This window comes from Xenopus tropicalis, chromosome 8 (assembly GCF_000004195.4).
Source record: "Xenopus tropicalis strain Nigerian chromosome 8, UCB_Xtro_10.0, whole genome shotgun sequence".
In the NCBI taxonomy this organism is placed as follows: domain Eukaryota; kingdom Metazoa; phylum Chordata; class Amphibia; order Anura; family Pipidae; genus Xenopus; species Xenopus tropicalis.
Genome location: NC_030684.2, coordinates 86,048,372 through 86,068,315, shown reverse-complemented (window position 1 = coordinate 86,068,315; position 19,944 = coordinate 86,048,372). Strand labels below are relative to the sequence as shown.

Below are 19,944 nucleotides of genomic sequence, written 5' to 3'. Positions count from 1 at the left end.
CAGTAATTGTCTTGCACAACAACACTGCATTTGTAATTCAGATGATGGTCAGATAGACCTAAATTTTTGTAGATCAAATTACTGGTACAAAGCCAACTGAATGATTATGTTAGTGATTGTGTAAGGCAACATACACAGGGCACTTACCCGTTGGTGATGGGGCAAACCTAGGGCATCAGAGAATTTTGGTGTGAAAGCTGGTACTTTACATTTAAAAATGAATATCTTCAGTTACAGGCAATTATTTCAGTTAATGCAAGATCATTTGTTTTCCTTCAGTGAAGGAATAACCCAAAAACTTTTAGTGGATCCTTGGAGATGAAACAAGCAATTATCCATCAGTGTTCTAAGGTTGAAATTGCCCTGATCTGACATAGAAAAAGCAGAACATTCCAGAAATGAAACCTTATTTTAGATTGTCTTTGCATTCTGTTTAGAAATATTTGCCCATTGTGTTTACATTACCTATCTCATGCCCCATGTACCTCTATAAAGGGGCTGCCATATCTGTGCAGCAGGAGTCCATTAAGCTATTACTGACAGCTATACTGACAGGTTGAGGAGGGACAGTCAGGTTGGCAAAACAGTCAGGTTTAAGTTGAAGTAACAATTACTTACAAAAGCAGCCCTATCAGCAAAGAATTATCAGTATGACCTATATGTAACTTTTAATGTACATCATTATTTTTAAGTAATTTTTTATTGTAGATATCTTTTTAAAATACAAAGCTGAAATATAAAAAAGGCAGCTTGTTTTTCTAGCAGAAAAAAAATCTTGAGTTTGAAGATGAATGAATGTATCCGAGGAAGGAATAAGAGCACATATAAATAACATGGATTTTGAGCAAACAGCAAGCTTTGGAAAATCCCAGCTATATGTCGCTGGAGTTTTCCTCCTGTAGAAACAAGGAAATGCTGTTCATTGCTTCTTACACCATCCAGTAAGAATTGCACAAGACTGCCCCCTTAAACCTATCGAATCATAAATTAACACATAGACTTCAGTAGCACCGAGACTGTGTAGGAAGCCAAGTGTAAAGAAAATCAAATTGACAACCTTACAGTTAGTGCTGCTTGGGAGGATGTTGCTTTCTGTTCCATAGTTTGCCTTTCATTAGAAATAAAATGAAACAATGACTCTTCATTTCTGACCTTCAGTTTTATCTGTATTTCCAAACTATGTACTATTTACTAGGATTTTATTTTACCTCTTCTCTATTTCGGTGGCTATATAGGTCTGTTAATGGAAGTTCTTGTGATGGTGGAGAAAACAGTGCACATTGTTATAAATAAGCATTTGTTGGGATATTTACAGATTCATTCATGACAGTTTCCAAACAAATCTAAAACAACCTTATTTACAAACACAAGGCATAGGGCAAACAGCTATTTTTTAAACCTCATAGTACAGTGTTTTTTTCCCAGAATCACAGCATCAGTTTTCATGAGCTAATTTGTGTCTGGAGCAGTTGTGCACATTTTTTCGTGAATCTTGCACACAATGTGAGTAGAATTTGCTGAGTGCAGATGGCGTCACTTCTAGCACGTCAGTGCTTTGTGTTACTAATGCCACAAGCTTATGGTTTGCTTGTCCTAAGTGAGTAGTGGCAATCTTCTTATGGAATACTAGAACTACCATCACATCCAGGCTGGCAGTAATTGCAGGTGGCTGGGTAGTCATTTCTGCTTCTGGCATAACGGCAAGAGCAGGAAGTATGTAGGGGTGTAAGAATCTTTTATGAAGGCTAATAATGTGCGTGCACAGTTTTTTTAGTGCTCCACAGTTGTAGTTGTATTCCTCTTATGTTTTTCTTTATCACAAAAGGAAAATGTCTGTGCTTTGTCGAATTAAAGTTTGAGCTTCTGCATTTTTCCCTCATATCATTTATTTGTAGGCTGCCTAGAACTAAATTTCTATCAGAGGGTGAGCAAAACTTAAAATGACTGCTCTTAGCTTTACAATATGCACATTAAACCTGCATAAATATGAATACAGAGAATTACAGGTATGGGAACTATTATCCTGAATGCTTGGGACCTGGGATTTTCCGGATAAGGTATCTTTCTGTAATTTTGTTCTTCATACCTTTAGGGGCCCATTTACTTACTCACGAACGGGCCGAATGCGTCCGATTGCGTTTTTTTCGTAATGATCGGTATTTTGCGATTTTTTTGGAAAATTATCGCGACTTTTTGGTTACCAATACGATTTTTGCGGAAAAACGCGAGTTTTTCGTAGCCATTCCGAAAGTTGCGATTTTTTCGTAGTGTTAAAACTTGCGCAAAAAGTTGCGATTTTTTCGTAGTGTTAAAACTTGCGCAAAACATCGCACCTTTTAAGTTTTAACGCTACGAAAAAAACACAACTTTTCACGCTACGAAAAAATCGCAACTTTCGGAATGGCTACGAAAAACTTGCGTTTTTTCGCGCAAATCGTATAGGTAACGAAAAAGTCGCGATAATTTCCGAAAAGTCGTAAAGGCGCCGAAAAAATCGCAAAAAATACGAAAAAGTCGCAAAATGTTCGTTTTCCAATCGGAATTTTTCCAATTCGGTCGGAATTCGTGTCTTAGTAAATCAGCCCCTTAGTCTGCTTAAAAATAATTTAAACATCCTCTAATGATTATTTATATCTTATTTGGGATCAAGTACAAGGTACTGTTTTATTATTACAGAGAAAAAGAAAATCATTTTTAAAAATTTTAATTATTTTCTTATAATAGAGTCTATGGCAGGTGGCCTTTCTGTAATTCGGAGCTTTCTGGATAACAGGGTTCTGGATAACAGATCCTATACCTGTATTGCATTCTACATACTATAGATAAATTGCAATATGAGTCAAGAGATTGTTACTTAATTATTGCCCCTTAATACCTCTGAATTTTAAATGGTGGCCACATATTTTTCGTATTTTTTGTTTATTGACTTGCATAGAATTCTTCTTTTCATTAATATTTTCCATAGAGTGCTGGAAGCTGTGTTGGAAATGTAAAAGGAAAATTTATAATAGTTAAAAAATGTTTTAAGGACTATAATACCTGTATATGCAACAAAAAATAGTTAACATGAAGAAAACAAAGTATCTTGTGGCATAAGCACTTTCCCCTGCCTCTATTTTTTCCCACCACAGCAGTGGTCAAACCGATGTGCTATAAGCCTTAAATAAAATAATAAATGGTACTGCTACTTGGTTACCCTAAACGTTGCTTGCAGACAGAAGAATGAAAGAAATATATGATTATGTAAGGTGTTCAATCTAAACTAACCACTGTTTCCAAGCTAATACATGATCATATACATGATTGATATAGTTACACCATTACCATTTATGTTTCATTAATGTTTTTGGCATAGTGATTAGAATTGGGTGGTTAGGCCAGTAACATGTATAATTCTTTTTTGGCTTTACAGTAAGCCAATACTGCCTGTTGCATGGCAAACGCATATAGTTAACAGCTCTGCAATAAGAAAGAGCAGCAGCATTTTGATGCACAAGAATAAGAATTGCGTTTAAAACTGAAACTCAATAGGCTACATTTCTGAATTATCCATGTGAGCAGACTAGCAGATTATTAAATTACATCAGGTGCTGCTGCGTGGCCTTAATACAACTACTGATTTCTGCCTTTGTTTTATAACTGCTGTTGCCCTTTACACATCAATATTCTACTAGGTGGATCAAATCTATCAATTGCTCACACGTTGCCAAAGTGCCAAACCTTTGATGCTCTAATATTTTGGTTATCAGCCCCAAATATATTGAAATCTTGGAAGGCAGATGCGCCCCCCGTAACATTGTAATTTAGGTTAAAAGTAACTGCTAGCTGATCCAGATGAAGGTGAAAACCCCCAACTGTTGCCTCTCTAATTTAACTGAGAGTGCAAAAATTCCATCTGACTCCAAGATGGCAATAAGATTAGTTCCAGGATAACTCTGTGTAATAGCTATTTGGTCGAGGTACCCAGCTTTTCTTAAATAGGTCATTGTCCTAAAACATTTTGCATTTTATACTTCTAAAACCAGTTATGTGTCGTGTGGTTAAAAAAATGCAATGCAACATCAATGGGAAAGCTTTTGTGCTATATTCAAATCAATGTTAAAAGCTTATTTCATGGTTCATCTTATAAAAACTCAATAGAAGTCTATGGGGAAATATGGAATTTAATTATGTCTGAGTTTGCACAGAGCACATAATCATTCTACCCCTTTTTGCTCATTTGTCACAAGACCTTTTTGAGGGGACCATAAAAGGCATAGATATTGCCATGCATATTGCAGCATTGATGTACATGTACTGGTATCAGGACTAGGACTTAAAATAAGAAAAAAACAATATTTCTGATTCAGTAGCTTGTGTGGTTTAGATATAGCTAACTTTGTACAGGTCGAGGAAACCCTTATCCAGAAAGCTCCAAATTATGGGAAGACCATCTTCCATAGAGTGCAATTTAAGCAAATAATACTAATTATTACAAAGAATGTATTATTCTTTGTAATAATAAAACAGTACTGTGTACTTGATGATGACTAAGCTGCATGGAAAACACATGGTCCCAAGCATTCTGGATAAAGATCCAAAACCTGAACTATAGACAGTTAAATGATGTTTCATGGTAGAAATTAACATGGATAATATTGTTAAAAAATTACCCAGAGGGCTATTATTTTCACATACATATCAGTTCAAAATGCAAAATGCGGCTACTGAGTGACTTTTTTACGTGCGCATTTTTTTTTATGTAACAGTGACTTATTTGACATAACCGTGACTTTTTTGCTAAGACTAATTAGCTGTGACTACAACTTTTTTTCTTTTTATTGTAGTGGCAACTTTTTGTAGCCCTTTTTCAGGAAAATATTGCCAATGGGCAAAATGCAGAATTTCACAGCAGATCCATGCCTGGCTAAAAAAAGTGCTCATCACTAATGGTTCAACTATTTCTGCTGTTTTTCTAAGGGCCCCTCTCTATAGCATTAGAAAGGCTTCATGCTGCCATTATTTTTTTGTTTTTTGTTTACTTGATTTTAGCTTGCCATTAGGATTGCTATTTAATGTTTTACATTTTCAAGCCCATTATATCCTTTTTTCCCCAGCAAAGCTGAGCATCACATCTCTAAACAAATTGTGTATTTGCTTTTTTTTTCTTGGGGCTGTATTATTCTTTGCAGTTGTAATCAGTGGGAGCTTTACTTAAATAAGCTTCCTGCACTAATCTTACTCCTAGAGCCTCTCCGACAAGCCTCTTGTGATGTGTGCCATATTAAAGCACAAAATTAGCTAAAAATGATGGAATTCCGAGTAACATCCCATTGCCCATGCTCCATACATTGCTTTTGAGGCTCTTCTGATTAATCACATCTTTCTGGAGAACAAAGGGAGTAAGAAGGTTAATGAAAAAAAAACATTAAAACAAGCACAGAATAGGAACAAAGGAGTCATATATGACAGAATTTTTTAGATATTCAATGGAATTTTCACTTTGCTATCCCAGTCTGGAGTGATAATACTTTTCGTTGTTTGATTGCATATGCTAATCTCCCTGGCAATGCTTTTCCTGGGGTAGAAGGCTTTTAAGCCAATGGGAAACCTTCCAAGGCTTTTCTATCCTCTTTATGTACCGAGGTGATAGAATAAAACATGCAGAATCAAAAGCTTTCTGTTTCTCAGTTGGATTATGTCAATGACTGAATTTCAGTAGCCTCAGTTTGAGTGCATGTTATTTACCTGGATGTACAAATTAGTGCATAAAAGCAATGTTGCCTGTGCTTGCAACAAATATTTTTACAGCTTTTAGGAAACAGTATTCATTGTGCATAACAGATGGTGCATGTGTCACAGCAAATACTGAATTATGCATTGTACTATTCTGGAGAAAGTTACTGCATGTTGCATTTCCTTTTTATTGACAATGACAAGGTGATTTATGTTATGTGTTCCCATACAAAAATCTCTGTTTGCACCATAAATAGATGTTAGAACATGTATATGCTCAGGAGTATATAGGTTATATTAAATACATTGTGCTCATTTCACCACTTGGCAAACTGGTCCAGCATGTGTAATTTTTGCTTTAATAGGCCACATAAGTTTGAATTTATATGCATACTGTTCTACTTTTATGCTCATTACAGTAAGGCAGTTACAGCTAATTTTGGTACAAAGAAAACCCACATGCTGTACAGCATCTCACTGAATTAACCCCTGGGATTTTATGTCTCTATAATTCACAGAGACCTAATTCATATAGAACTTGAAACTACTTACTAAATGTGACCATTCCTTTTCCTTTAATGCAGAATACATCTTCAGTGAGAAAGATTATCGTTTCAAACAAGACTGAGTAAGCATGAAGTTTTACAGGCGAAGTTCACCTTTAAATTAATTTTAATATTTTGCACATTTTCAGACTGGAACTTAAAATATTGTCTGGTTGTCTGTGACCCCAGCAACAATAAAACCCGAAAGGTTTTTGTAAACTAAAAGCTTAATTTTACTATTATTGTTTTATGTGTCAGATAGGAGACGGGTGGGTTATAAGCAAAAGTACAAATTGGTTTGGTCCTGAGAAAGTGAGCTCTCCTCCCCCCAGTCCTTCAATTTCTGCAGTTATACGATGCTTATTCGGAGTCACATTGAGCAAACTGAAGGTGTTTCTTGGGAACTTGACTCCCGGACCTGTGCTCTTTTATGTACCTTTCACGGTTTCTAGATTCCATTTAGCATTCTCCAAAACACTTTTTTTTTTTACACCTGGGACATAGGTTTTTAATAGTGCACAGTTTGTTTCATAGCATTTATCAAAGGTTAAGCTTTTACCAAGTTTTTCAGTCTAAGCCCCAGCAGCTGCTCAGTAGGTTGGTGCATAATAACTAGTTCCTCTTAAATGATTGGTCTGTCCCTATTCATATTTAATTATTGAGCAGATGCATTCTGTAAGTATTATTCATCACAATGTGAAAGCCGAAACAAAGGTCATGCTTAGGTGCTTCTGTGTGTTAGCCACCATTTTGGCAATATGTTGCAGGTTTTTGGGAGCAATTTATTACAGTGAATTTGAGGGGTTTAAAGTATCATTTTGAGTGGTCTACAATTTGATACAAAAACTAGTGATTATACAATTTCATTCTAAAATACGTTACTTGTTTGGAAAGCCAATAAACACAGTAGAATTGTACATGGTCAAATTTGATTACTTTGCTAATACATTGATGTAAGGGTAATTTACTGAAAATGTGAAAATGGTGCCTCTCTTTAATCTGGCTTACCAGTGAGTGCTAGCTGCGGCACTGTCTTGTAAACATGGTGATGTGGATAATGGCATATTCAGTGGAAATGGAAAGATCCAGATACCAGTGTATCCAGCAAGTTTATCACAACACTTTCCTTTTTGTCACCAGAGCAAGCAGGTAATTTCACATTACACTGAGGGGCACATGTATGACACAGTGTAAAAATGGCAATAAAATCACACTTTGTTGCTGTTTTTTTCTTAGAGCTACTTCCGCCGGAACTAACACAAGGGGCCTGATTCACTAAAGTGCGATAAAATGTGCGCTATTTATAGTGTGCGCTATAAATTTTACCGCGTCTTAATTTTGATGATTTTTCGCACGATTCACTATAAGCATACTCGCGCTTTTTTACGCGCGATATTGCATGCGTTATTTAACTCGCAAAGACTATTTCAATGCGGTATTTGCCGGTACATGCGCTAAATTACGCACACGAATAGTCGCCGCATATGAATGGTAGCATAGAAATAGTGTATAAAAATTGTCGCCGCATATAAATGGTGTATATAAATATTAGCCACATATAAATGGTAGCATATAAATGGTATCATAAAAATAGTAGATGCTTATAAATAGTAGCCACTAGTGATGAGCAAATGTGTTCTGGTTATCTTTAGTGAAAAATTAGCAAATCTTTCGAAAGATCCACGAACGGCAAAAATGTTGTGCGGGCAAAAAAATTGTTGCCAGTGACTATTATTTTTTGACGCTTGTATAAATTTTTGGATGTGCGCTGAATTTTTGCGTGGCGAATTTTTTCATGCGTTTTGCCATTGGCGGATTGTTTTGCGAAACGCATGAAAAAATCCGCCGCAAAAAAATTCAACGCACGTCAAAAAATTCACTGCGAATCCATGCCTGGCGAAACATTTCATCACTTGTAGCCAAATATAAATAGTCGCGCAAATGAACGCACGCCATGTTAGCCATACACGCCAATACTTGCGGAAAATTACTGTATTAAAAATGAACATTTCGCTGCAAACTGGCGGCTGCGTCACTCTAGGGGAAACACAGACTTCAATAAATAGCACTGCAAAGTCCATATTTTATTGCAAAAAACTAATTTACTGTACTTTTCTATAATTATCGCCTGCCTGTAGTAGGTGTTAATTTTCGCGCGCAAATTATCGCGTCTTTTGTACCGCAAAAAAGCGTGCGATAATTTTTATCGCACTTTAGTGAATCAGGCCCAAGGTCTGAAGTGGTGTAAAATAATAATGTTGTCAAATCTAGCATTCAGACGATGTAAAATAAAACACAACCTGATAAAAGTTGCCATTTGTTTTACACAGCTTTTTACACCGTTTGTTTTTTTTTTGGCAAATTTCATTTTACACAGCATTATAAATAGGCCCCTGAGTTGCTAACTTAGTTTTAATACTGTGACAAACAGAACAATCTGCTGACAAGGTTTGAAAGTTAGAGCTCCAGTGCTCCTGCTGTCAGTCTGCACTGGAATGAAAGAAGGTAGATGAGAAAATTGGTAGAAAACAAATGTAATCATAATCAAGTTTGCAATTGAAAAAATGGATCGGAAGCAAAGCTGCAACTGAAAAGCACAACACGTTTAGTGACATCGGGCGTGTAATCAGTCAGTCATGACCCTGAACAGAACTGCAAGAAGGGCCACAAGAGCACTTCCAGGGACTAGCTGTGCTCTGCACCTTGTGTAGGATAAAATTTAGTGTGAGGGGCAGAGTGCAGGTCATAGGGCAGGTGTTAAGTATAGAGGGCCCCTTGTAGACTCCCTAACTTGTGTATCTAAACAGGTGGGATGGGAGGAGGTTCACCTATGTGATTCCCCAAACCGTCCTTACTGAATACAATACTGGCCAAACTCCTCAACAGAGCACAGAGGCCAGTGGCAATTCAACTTGAGTGTAAGGCAGGATGCAAAGTGCAAAAAACATTAGCTTTCACTAAGCCTTTCACTTTTTCAAATGATCCCATAATGTTTATTCAAAAACAGGTAGCACAACTCTGAATAGATAATACATATGTATTTTACAGTTATGTGGCAATCCGGTGTATTATACTTAAGTATACACATTAATTGGTGTCCGAATTGCCGTCTGGCCAGTTTAAAAGATTCTTGATGATGATGATGATGATGATGATATTAATAAAAATGCGACAACCATAACTGATGTATCCATTTCAGTTTTTGCCAACATGTATCATGTGAAACTGAATCCATAGAGCAAGTTTGAATGAAATGAGAGAGAGACCTATAAAAGATCCTATATATGAATGCAGCTGTTACTGCCATTACAATTACTGCTTCCCTTATTGCTGCAAGATCAACACACTTACCAGGGATCCAGCCATAACATAACAATCTTTTTTCATTAAGGTAGAACATTTGGATCAATGGTTAAGACACTTTGCTCTGACTAAGGAAAACCTAGGTTTGTGCTAATAACTTCTGTGTCATCCCCTTGTGGCAAGTTATTCTCTCTTTGCAACCAGTGTTGAATACATTGTCCTAGTGCAGGAGATCTACTACAGGATTTAATTGTCAAAAGGAGTTTCCTCAGTACTCAGTTAATGTTTTCTCTTGGATATCATTGTTCTTTTATTGTTTTATTTGTGGTTCAATATAAGTATATGTACATGGAGGTATGAGCAAATGTTTAACCCAATACAGAGATGGGAGTGCCCTTCTCGTCTACATAGCAAGCTTTTGTATGTATGAGTAGATTAGTGGGACTCTATGGATGGCTGACAGGCACATAAACCTTATCCTGACTTTTATAACAATGTTAATCCTAGTTCCTCTACTTTAATCCCAGAGCAAGAGCAAGCAAGGTGACTGGTGATTTGCTCTAATCAAGACACTGAGTGTGATTGTAACAGGGGATCTGAAACACATACACTTACAGTATGTTCCAGCATTTTGACATGTCTGATATACAGATAGTATAATATAGAAATATAATATAGCATTTATGTTAAAAGCATATGCTGATTTAGTATTAAGTATTTGATTTTACTATATGCTATTGTTGGTATTATTGTATGCAAGCAAACTGGTCATTCATTTGTAAATGCCCTCTGTTTAGAATATTTCACAGAGCTGCTGCATGTTTCGTTGGTTTCATGCAGTGCATTCATTTCTGGGTCCCCAAGTCATCCCTTTTCATAGAGAACAATTCACATTACTTGACAGTCTGGAAGGCAGAATGTTAGCTGAGTTGATTCTGAAATCGCTTAAGGAAAAAAATCAATAAAGATTGTAAAGCAGACCCATAAATATCATGAAGGCAGATCTGCAGCATTTTAAATACACAGATGGATGTTCCAAAGCATCTTATGATGGATTAGCCATTGGTAACAGCCTGTGGCTGTGACAGAGTTAAGAGATTTCAAGGACCAGCCAATGGGTAGGGGAGCACATTTTGCCAGTAGCCATTTCTGTGTCAAGCAGAATTTCTGATCAAAGATGACAGGCCAGAAAAAGACCTTTACGAAGAGAACAGGCTGGGGCTTGTTATACTTGCATTTTCCTTTTTTGTTTTTGTATGTTTTATCTTGTCAGCAGGTAATACAGAGAGTGATTATTCTGTAAAATCTGTAACCTGATGTTATACTTGGTAAAGTGTTTGACAGATTGTAATCATAACTAATAATATTTAATTGCCCACTTTATTCATTCCAATAAACTCTCAATATAGAAATGTTAAAATAATCAGTGCAGCACGTGAACACCCATGTGCCTAATGGTTCACTGGTAGCTAAAGGTTGCACCATTTGCAGTACGTACAGTTGGTACATTTCATTAATTGCCTAAGCAGGGAAGGGATGGTTGGGAAGCAGTTCACCCATCACTACAAATTGAAATGCTCTTCTCAGCTCATTCCCAATCTCACATGCTGTATATACAGTATATAACAACATCTGCCCATCAGGTCAGATTAGTAAATTGAACTTAAAATATGGCAAAGAAAATTGTACCTAGAATGTTCAGTATACAGACTAAATAATGGTTTCAGATTCCGGTTGCCATGTTGTAAATTGCAAAGAGGCCAACAACAAATTGCTTGTATGGTAATATTACATACTATGTAAAATGCTCCTAATCTGCTGAAGATGAAATAGTAATGCATTGTTTCCTAGCAACTACCTAGCATTTGCTGATCATTAGAACATTACTCTTAAACTCTAGAACAGAACAGTCCAGCTGGAGCCCCACAGGCTGGACATGGCACTCCGAGTGCTTGTTAATGACCCTAAGTTTACTTAAGGGCTTATTAAAATGTAAATAACATTGTATGGTCCCAACAATATAAAGCACCAAGTGGGGTCTTCAGTGAAGCCACCAATGACTATATGTTTGTGGAACAGGTGACCTTTCAACCAGGGTTTAAGATATCAAAGATATCAGTGTGGAGCCCATCATCATCTTGTGTCACCTGGTATTTTCTCAACTGTACTATTGTTTTAAGGTATATCTAAGCAACATGTTACTAAGCCTAGTAATTATTTTAGCTCTGCATTTACCTGAGCCAAAAAAATCTTTTGTATAGGCTGGTTGTTTATGGGTTTCACCTTCAATGTTATTTAAAAATCTTCTAATTGTTGGTCTTCACAAGCTCTATATGCACTCTCTTTTTTGGGGTCATTTACAGCAAGAAAGGCAAAATACAAAAAGTGGCTGCTATTGGCCATTGTTTTTCATTCTGTTGCTGCATTTGGTAGATCTCTGCCCTTAATTTTGTACAGAGACGTGCAGCTACTCCCATGAATACAGCGCTGCTTGGGTTTATCGTAAGGTTGGGCAGAGGGTGGCAATGTAGGTTATTTTATTCTATTTTAAATTGATTGGCACTATAGTATATCCTGTTTTCTCTCACAGCTCCCTTGTCACTGCCAATCCTAGTGCACACAGTGGTGCATTGTTCTTCACCACTTTGAGCTGTCTTTGGGCAGGCAGAAGCAGTGTGTGTGTTTCTATGTGGGTGACCGTGCCCATAATTTACACCGACACTACATCCATGCATAGGGGTCATTTTTTACATGCATAAAGTTTTCTAGTGATCTTTATATATCTTGTCCACATCAAAAAGTCAAAAATATATGTTACAAAACACATTTACTCCTGAATATTTTTTAGCCATATTTACTAAATTGCATTAAAGCCAGTTGTACTTGTATAAAACACAACTGCAGACTGCACTATATGTGTCTGTGAAGGTTTTCATTCTTCCAGATCTTGATATACAGTATCTTGAGGAGATAAGTCTAAAGCAACCTTAAAAACATTTCACCACAACCTGAACAACCTCTTTAGTTGAATATGTGGTTGGGAAATTCCTGGCATTTGAAATAATTAAAGGTAAATAATGAAAGGTAAAGCTTAAACGAGAACAAAAGTTTAACTAGAGAAGCAGAACAGAAATGTTGTACATTATGTTTTAGGCCAGTGCTGTCCAACTGGCGGCCCCCCTGTGTGGCCCCTCACCTGTCTGGCTGCTTTGATAACTTACCTTTGTGTAAGCTTTAAATGTATCAGTACTGGCCCCCTGCATGGTTAACACCTCAGATTCAGGCTGTAAACCCCCTGTATTGTTTAAAAATGTAATCCCCTGTGTTGTTCACACCTTTTAATCCCTACGTTGTTCATCCCCTGCAGTGTTCACACCTCAGGCTCAGGCTGTAATCACCCACATTGTTCACCTGTTCACACCTCAGAAAGACTGTAGGAGCAGTAGAAACCCAAAAATAAATTATAAAAAGAACATATACTGAGGTGGTACTGCAATTAAAAAGTTTTTTAATATATAGTTATTGTGCAGACTGTAGGAGCAGTGGCAGCACTGTGTCACTGTATTCTGCCTGTGTGTTCCATACTCTGCCTGCCCTATGCTGCCTGTGTGTGCCATACACACAGGCAGGTTAGGGAAGGCAGAGTATGGCACACACAGGCAGGGTAGGGAAGGCAGAGTATGGCACACACAGGCAGGGTAGGGAAGGCAGAGTATGGCACATAGGCAGGGTAGGGAAGGTAGAGTATGGCACACACAGGCAGGGTAGGGCAGGCAGAGTGTGGCACACACAGGCAGGGTAGGGAAGGCAGAGTATGGCACACACAGGCAGGGTAGGGAAGGCAGAGTATTGCACACAGGCAGGGTAAGGAAGGCAGAGTATGGCACACACAGGCAGGGTAGGGCAGGCAGAGTATGGCACACACAGGCAGGGTAGGGAAGGCAGAGTATGGCAAACACAGGCAGGGTAGGGAAGGCAGAGTATGGCAGGTTTTTGCTGTACTACCACCATTAATATGGCTATGGTCATGCGATAACATGGGTGTGGTTTCAAGTGGGTGTGGTTTTAAAAGGGGGAGTGGTCAAAACTAGCTTCCATTATCAGCCCTCCACCACGGAGGCCGGAAGAATTCCAGCCCTCGGTGCCACAGAAGTTGGACAGCACTGTTTCAGGCTATTGTGCCAGCCTAAGGCAACACAACTCTTTAGTACTGAAGATCTCTGCCCCCAAAGATACTTCCAGCAGTGCCCCATCCTCTTTTCTGCTGATTCACTGCACATGCTCTGTGCTGCTGTCAGTTACTGAGCTTAGGGGTCAAATCACAATATACTATATATACTATATATATTCTGTGACAACTGTAAAGGCCTAGATCATTACAAGCCATGTTCAATTTTGGGGTTTAGTTCTTTAATAAAGAAGTAGGTTAGAAATGCTATATTTTAGTTTTTGGCCTTGATTTTTTGGCCTTTACCAGCCTAAGGCAACCACAGCTCTTAGGCAGGGAAGATCGGAGCCTTTCAAAGATCCCCCAGTAGCTCCCCATCTTCTTTTCTGCTAATTCACTGCATGTGCTCTGTGCAGCTATCAATTATCAGGCTTAAGGGGCAACTCACATATACTGTGTAAATATATAATATATGTCTTAAAACAAGGCTAATCAGTAATTAATTCACATTCTCCTTACATGGCAGCCCCAAAACCAGTGCAATTAGCACCAGAATTTAATAATCAGCCCTGTAGCATCTGTTTATATGACGGAGCAACCTCATATTCTGCATGATAATGTGTGACAACCCCAGAGCTTAGCTTCTCAACAGCTGCCAGAGTCACTATCACTTCTAACAAAATCCTAGATGGGGAGCTTCTGTGACAACTTAGAACACCTGGACAATTTACTGTTATAAAGTACTGATTTTAAGAGTTCTCCTTTAATGGTAATACAGTCATCAACACTCAATAACAATGGTTTTGTGGAACTTATTCAGGTAGGTAATAGCCGAATAAAAAAGCTTTCAAGAATAAGAAAATTGTCTAGTTGCTTTAGACTCTTCTACACTAGATACAATACTGTAATATACATGTGTTTTTCTAGCAGTAGTTTAGGAATTTACTCAAAGTAAATTAATGGGAATGGTTTTGAAACTGTTAAAATGCATAACAATTCTGAGTATAGTCTCACAGAAGTCTGAGAATTATCTTCCAGAACCATTTATCATTGATGACACCCAAAGGACTAAGGGTATTAGCAGCAACAGCTACCACTTATCTAGACAGAAAACCACCCAAAAATCCATCAACCGCCATTAAATAGACATTTTTGGGCCCATATATTTACATCTTCAAAATGTTACAAACATGTTACATCTATAGCAACATTTTTTTCACTTAGTTCTTGAGAAAGGTAAACTGAGAAAGGTAACAATATCCTATACAGAAAATGTGTGCTGATGTGTGATGAGGAAATGGTGCCGTAGACACTTGTTGTCTTATTTAAATCCTTTGACAGATCTAGCTGTGTCCTACCCGCTAGAAGATTTTTCATAATATTATGCTGTTAAAGTCTAATTAGCTAAAACAAATAATTCTATTATGCTTTTGCTGACACACAAATCTGTTATCATTTGCTTTTCTCTGGAGACAGTTTATCTGGACTGGGCAAGCATGAATCTTACTTTATGTGACTGGTATGCAGGAAAATATCTACTATTTTACTATTACTATTAATGTTCTTTAGCAACCCTAAGTTGCGTGGAGACCCAATAACAAAACCTAGGGTTGCTTAAGAACATTAATTAGCAACAACACTTGTATTGTCTGCTTGTACAGCACCATTACATTTGGCATACATACATATTTCTGGCATTAAATAACCACTGTTATAATTGTAACATCTCTTTTCGATTACTCTTTTGACATAGATGGCTGGTCTGCTTCCATAAAAGAAACACATAGAAATCTTCCGATATGTTTTTGACCTATATTTACAGCAGCTCTGATTTTATGCCAAGCATCCACTACTACTAATATTTTTATCTGTTATTGTTGGTTGTTAGCTGTCAATTTTACTACCAACAACTGCAGATCTAGCACATATCTGTAATTGTGCTCTTGCAGTAGCATGAATGCCAAGGACATTTTCAGGACAGGCTTCCCCCACAAGAATGGAGGGAGTGTCTTGAGTGTGTATGAGTGTGTATATGTGTGTGCAAGAGAAAGGATATGTGTGCTGCCTTCAACTGCAAACACACAGTGTTTTACACTTTCAGTTATTGCTGGCTAAGCATTGATAAAAGACTTTATAATTTGTGTCTGGCTTGTACAGCAAAGTATATCCTACCTCCTATATCTATAATATTTCAGCTAAATACAGAATTATAGAAAACAGCTACTTAAACAAAACAACTGTTTCTCCTAAAATAAAACTATTCATAGATATATTTAAAGGGGTAGTTTAACATTAAGTTAACTTTTAGTATATTAAAGAATGGCCAATTCTTAACAACTTTTCAACTGGCGTTCCATTGTTATTTTGTATAGTTTTTTAATTATTTGCCTTCTTCTGACTCTTTACAGCTTTTAAGGGCTCTGGCACACGGGGAGATTAGTCGCCCGCGAGTTGCCATCAGTTGCCATCCCACCGGTGAACATGTAAGTTGCCGGTGGGATGGCACACGCGGCGGCTCGATTTCGGCAAATCGCCGAAAATGCCTCGCGAGGCAACTTCGGCGATTTGCCAAAATCACCTGAGCAGCGTGTACCATCCCACCAGCGACTTACATGTTCGTCGGTGGGATGGTAGTTCGGGGAGATTAGTCGCCCGTGACAAGGGAGATTTGTCGCGGGCAACTAATCTCCCCGTGTGCCAGAGCCCTAAAGGAAAACAAAGTAAACAACAAAATTAGCAAAGAAACAATGATGGGGAGCTTCTGGGGGCATCTTCACACAGATCTTACAGAAACCCAAAATATAATGTACAACATTTCTATCCTACTTCTTTAATTAGGCTTTAGTTCTTCAGTTTTGTATATAACCCTATTTATTCCTGTAATGGCATGTTATATCTTACATGTATGTATTTTATTGGTGCAAAAAAAACTATTGCTGTTGTTACCCTGTATCATTTTTTTTTATTCAGGGCCTTTCCTCTTTATATTTCAGTCTCTTATTCAAAACACTGCCTGGTTGCTGTGGTAATTTAGGCCCTATCAACTGCTGAAATTTCAAAGTATTAAAAAAACAACAAATAATAAAACATGAAGACCAAACGCATATTGTCTCAGAATATCACTCTCACACTAAAAGTTCATTTGAAGGTGAACAACCCCGTAAGGATGATTTTCTTTGCTTGGAGTAGGTCTAACCCCCCCCCCCCCCCCGCTATATAAAAAGATTACTGGACAAGCTTTGGAGGACAAAACAATCATTATTTTTATTGTGTTGGTTTTAAAGTTCTCCCTAGAATACAGGGGTTAATCAATAATAATTAATGAGTATTCCTTAGAAGCTATAGATTATGTAGCTTGTGGTTAGTGAATCTCCAGCTAGTCGACCATTGTTGTTTTCTCACATCTAACTTACTACGAATGTCTATACAACTGACCTTGATCCTCTCTGCCTCTGTGTCTTGAGGCATTTATTTCATTGGCATCTTGCAATATAATTAACTATCATAGTAAAAATGGATCTATGGTTAAATAAAATATAAATCATTTCTTACATAAATTGTAGTTGCACTGTGCATAGTAGTTACATAAACAAGGACAATCTTTTCAATTTGGGAAGACATATGTTTACTTTTGAACAATATCGGTCCAATACACTTTGGATGGAATATCACATTTACAGGTTTTCTTTACCTTCTCTAGCTTAGCACTGCACCCTGAACGAGTGTTGGTAGCAACTGGACAAGTTGGGAAGGAGCCATACATCTGTGTGTGGGACTCATACACTGTGCAGACTGTATCTATACTGAAGGATGTTCACACGCATGGGATAGCATGTTTGGCATTTGATCTGGATGGGCAGGTACTAAAGTTTTTTTAATAACAATAACTAATGTTTGTGATTTGGGGATTGGTCATTGGATGCAGCTAAACAATAAGGCTAAGAGCCGACTGTAATATTAAAGCTGACATACCCTGGCTCCTGAGACAACAGAATGGATTACTATAACAGCTGCAAGGTTAAATGTAAATGTAGCTGTGAGGTTAAATGTAGAGTAACACAATGGACAGCATTTATATGTTTGAATTGATCTTATCATTAGAGAAAAAATACATAAAATGCTTCATAAAATTATTGCTTAGTCCAGTTTTTACCTATTCTTGATTGGATTTTATTCCTTATTATTGATGGAGCAGAATCTCCATTAAATGGATCATAAATGTATTGCTTTATTCAATCTTTATACCTTGATTTTGTCATTCATATCACCCTCTGAGCTGAGTAGATCCCTGACATCTGTACATAATCAAACATGCTGAGAAATTCTACTGTATATCTGATTATGATGTGTGTGCTGATACTTATGTTGTTTTTCCTTCTGCCTCAATTTGGACCTGTCTGTCTCCTCTAGCGCTTGGTCTCTGTTGGACTTGATGCCAAGAATACAATCTGTGTGTGGGACTGGAAAAAAGGGAAGATGCTTTCTATGGCTCCTGGTCACACAGATAGGGTAAATACAATTATCTGTATTATACTCTTGCTTCACTTTAAGAAAGTCATTATAATAGAGGTTCTACCAAATGTATTGCACTCGGCTGAACCTTTATTATAGAAATATACTGAATAATATGTGTATACATGCATACTATTGATCTGTTACATCTGGAGTTTTGTCAGCTTAATCCGCCTCTGACATTTCTATACAAAGCAATATCGTTAAAAACAAAAAAATAAACAGAGAAAATATATGCTCTATGCATTTCCCTATGTGTAGATGTAATATAAATAGGTATATCTGAATTATTCATTTACTTGTGCTTTATTTTATTTAACCTCTAAGGAGGTGTTACTAACTCAGATTTTAGTTTCAAGTCATCTATTGTTCTCTGATTTGGCTACAACTTTCCTCATACCCAAAGCAGTACTCTGGTATCATAGCCATCTAGCAGAATAACGGCATGGCCAGCCAAATATGACCTATAATTAATATTTCAGACAAAGCACAAATACTAGAAGGCCTTGGCCACCCATTAAACTCTACCTGTCTTTATTGTGTGGGAAACTCTCTTTCTGTTTGCTCAGCTGATCCCAGCTGATAGCAAGTGTATCATCTTTAAAGCCCTGTTCTCAGACTGTTAATGAATTCAGATCAGAGATAAGAATATCGGAATAAAAGCATTTTATCGTCTACCCTTTAAAATATCTTGTCTTAAGTCAGTTCCACCACCCTGATCAAATGTAGTCCAACTTGTTCTACAATTTTTTCTTCATTCCAGCTACTTAGGCAACTGTCTTGAACCATTGGAAGTCTGCAAGTGTATTTTTATATATGAACATGTGTCAAAGGCATAAAAATGCAGCATTTTACATCCACCAGTTTTTCTAGTCATTTACCTACTACCTAGGATACATTTCTTCTGAGCGAGGCACTGCCATGTGTGTTTCAATTTCTAGGTATTCCCTGTACCACCCAAGGCAAGTGCATGCACAGTAGAGAACTTCTATGCTGATTTCTGTGCTGTGCACCCAGCTTAAATAATTGCAGGGGATCCCTGGGAAACCAGATAAATATGGCATAAAACAAAGGACAACAATATATATGCCTTTCCTTATTGATAATTAACTCGCATTTGGCAGGATAATTGTAAGACTATTGTGGATTACTATTCTGAATATATCAGTGCAGTACAGTAGAGCACATATAATGATTTGGAAAAGGACAGTTAAATGATATGCAGGATTAAGGTATCACCTGCAAGCTGCCTGGTGCATATCTCCCTCCTGTCGACGCTAAGCATTTGTACCCAAGTCAAAGGGTTTTCTAAAAAGACTTTCATCATGAATTGCGAGTTCCATCACCAGTGACAGCCCATCCTCAGCCTCCCTGCCATTTAGCCACTCTGAGAACTGTGCCACGGAGATAAAATTACCTTTTCTCCTCCTTATACTTCTCTGATTGAAATATTAAAGGCAGCCTGAGCAAATTTCAAATGATAAAAAGACATTTGGTTTGTTTTTATTGGAAACTTGTAAGCAATGTAGATATATTTACTATCGTATTAAGGAGTGGTCACTCCTAAACCCAGCGCTTCTTAATGTCCAAAATCCAAGTGTACAACTCTTCAAAATGGTGAAAATAACGTGCTGCTTCCTCCTGATGTCAGCTCCCCTTTAGATGAGCCTCAAGAAATATGTGCCATAGTGTAGATGGAAG

At 37.4% G+C, this 19,944-nt stretch overlaps 1 protein-coding gene across 2 annotated transcripts in view; it reads left to right on the top strand.

Annotated features, from left to right (window-relative positions):
• The window catches only part of eml5 (echinoderm microtubule associated protein like 5), a 99,717-nt gene that overhangs the window by 14,730 nt on the left and 65,043 nt on the right, over window positions 1-19,944 (top strand). For both annotated transcript variants that reach the window (XM_031890803.1, XM_031890802.1), the window contains exons 2-3: window positions 17,432-17,591; window positions 18,142-18,240. In XM_031890803.1, coding sequence (XP_031746663.1) covers window positions 17,432-17,591; window positions 18,142-18,240 — 259 coding nt within the window. The remainder of the gene's footprint in view (window positions 1-17,431; window positions 17,592-18,141; window positions 18,241-19,944) is intronic.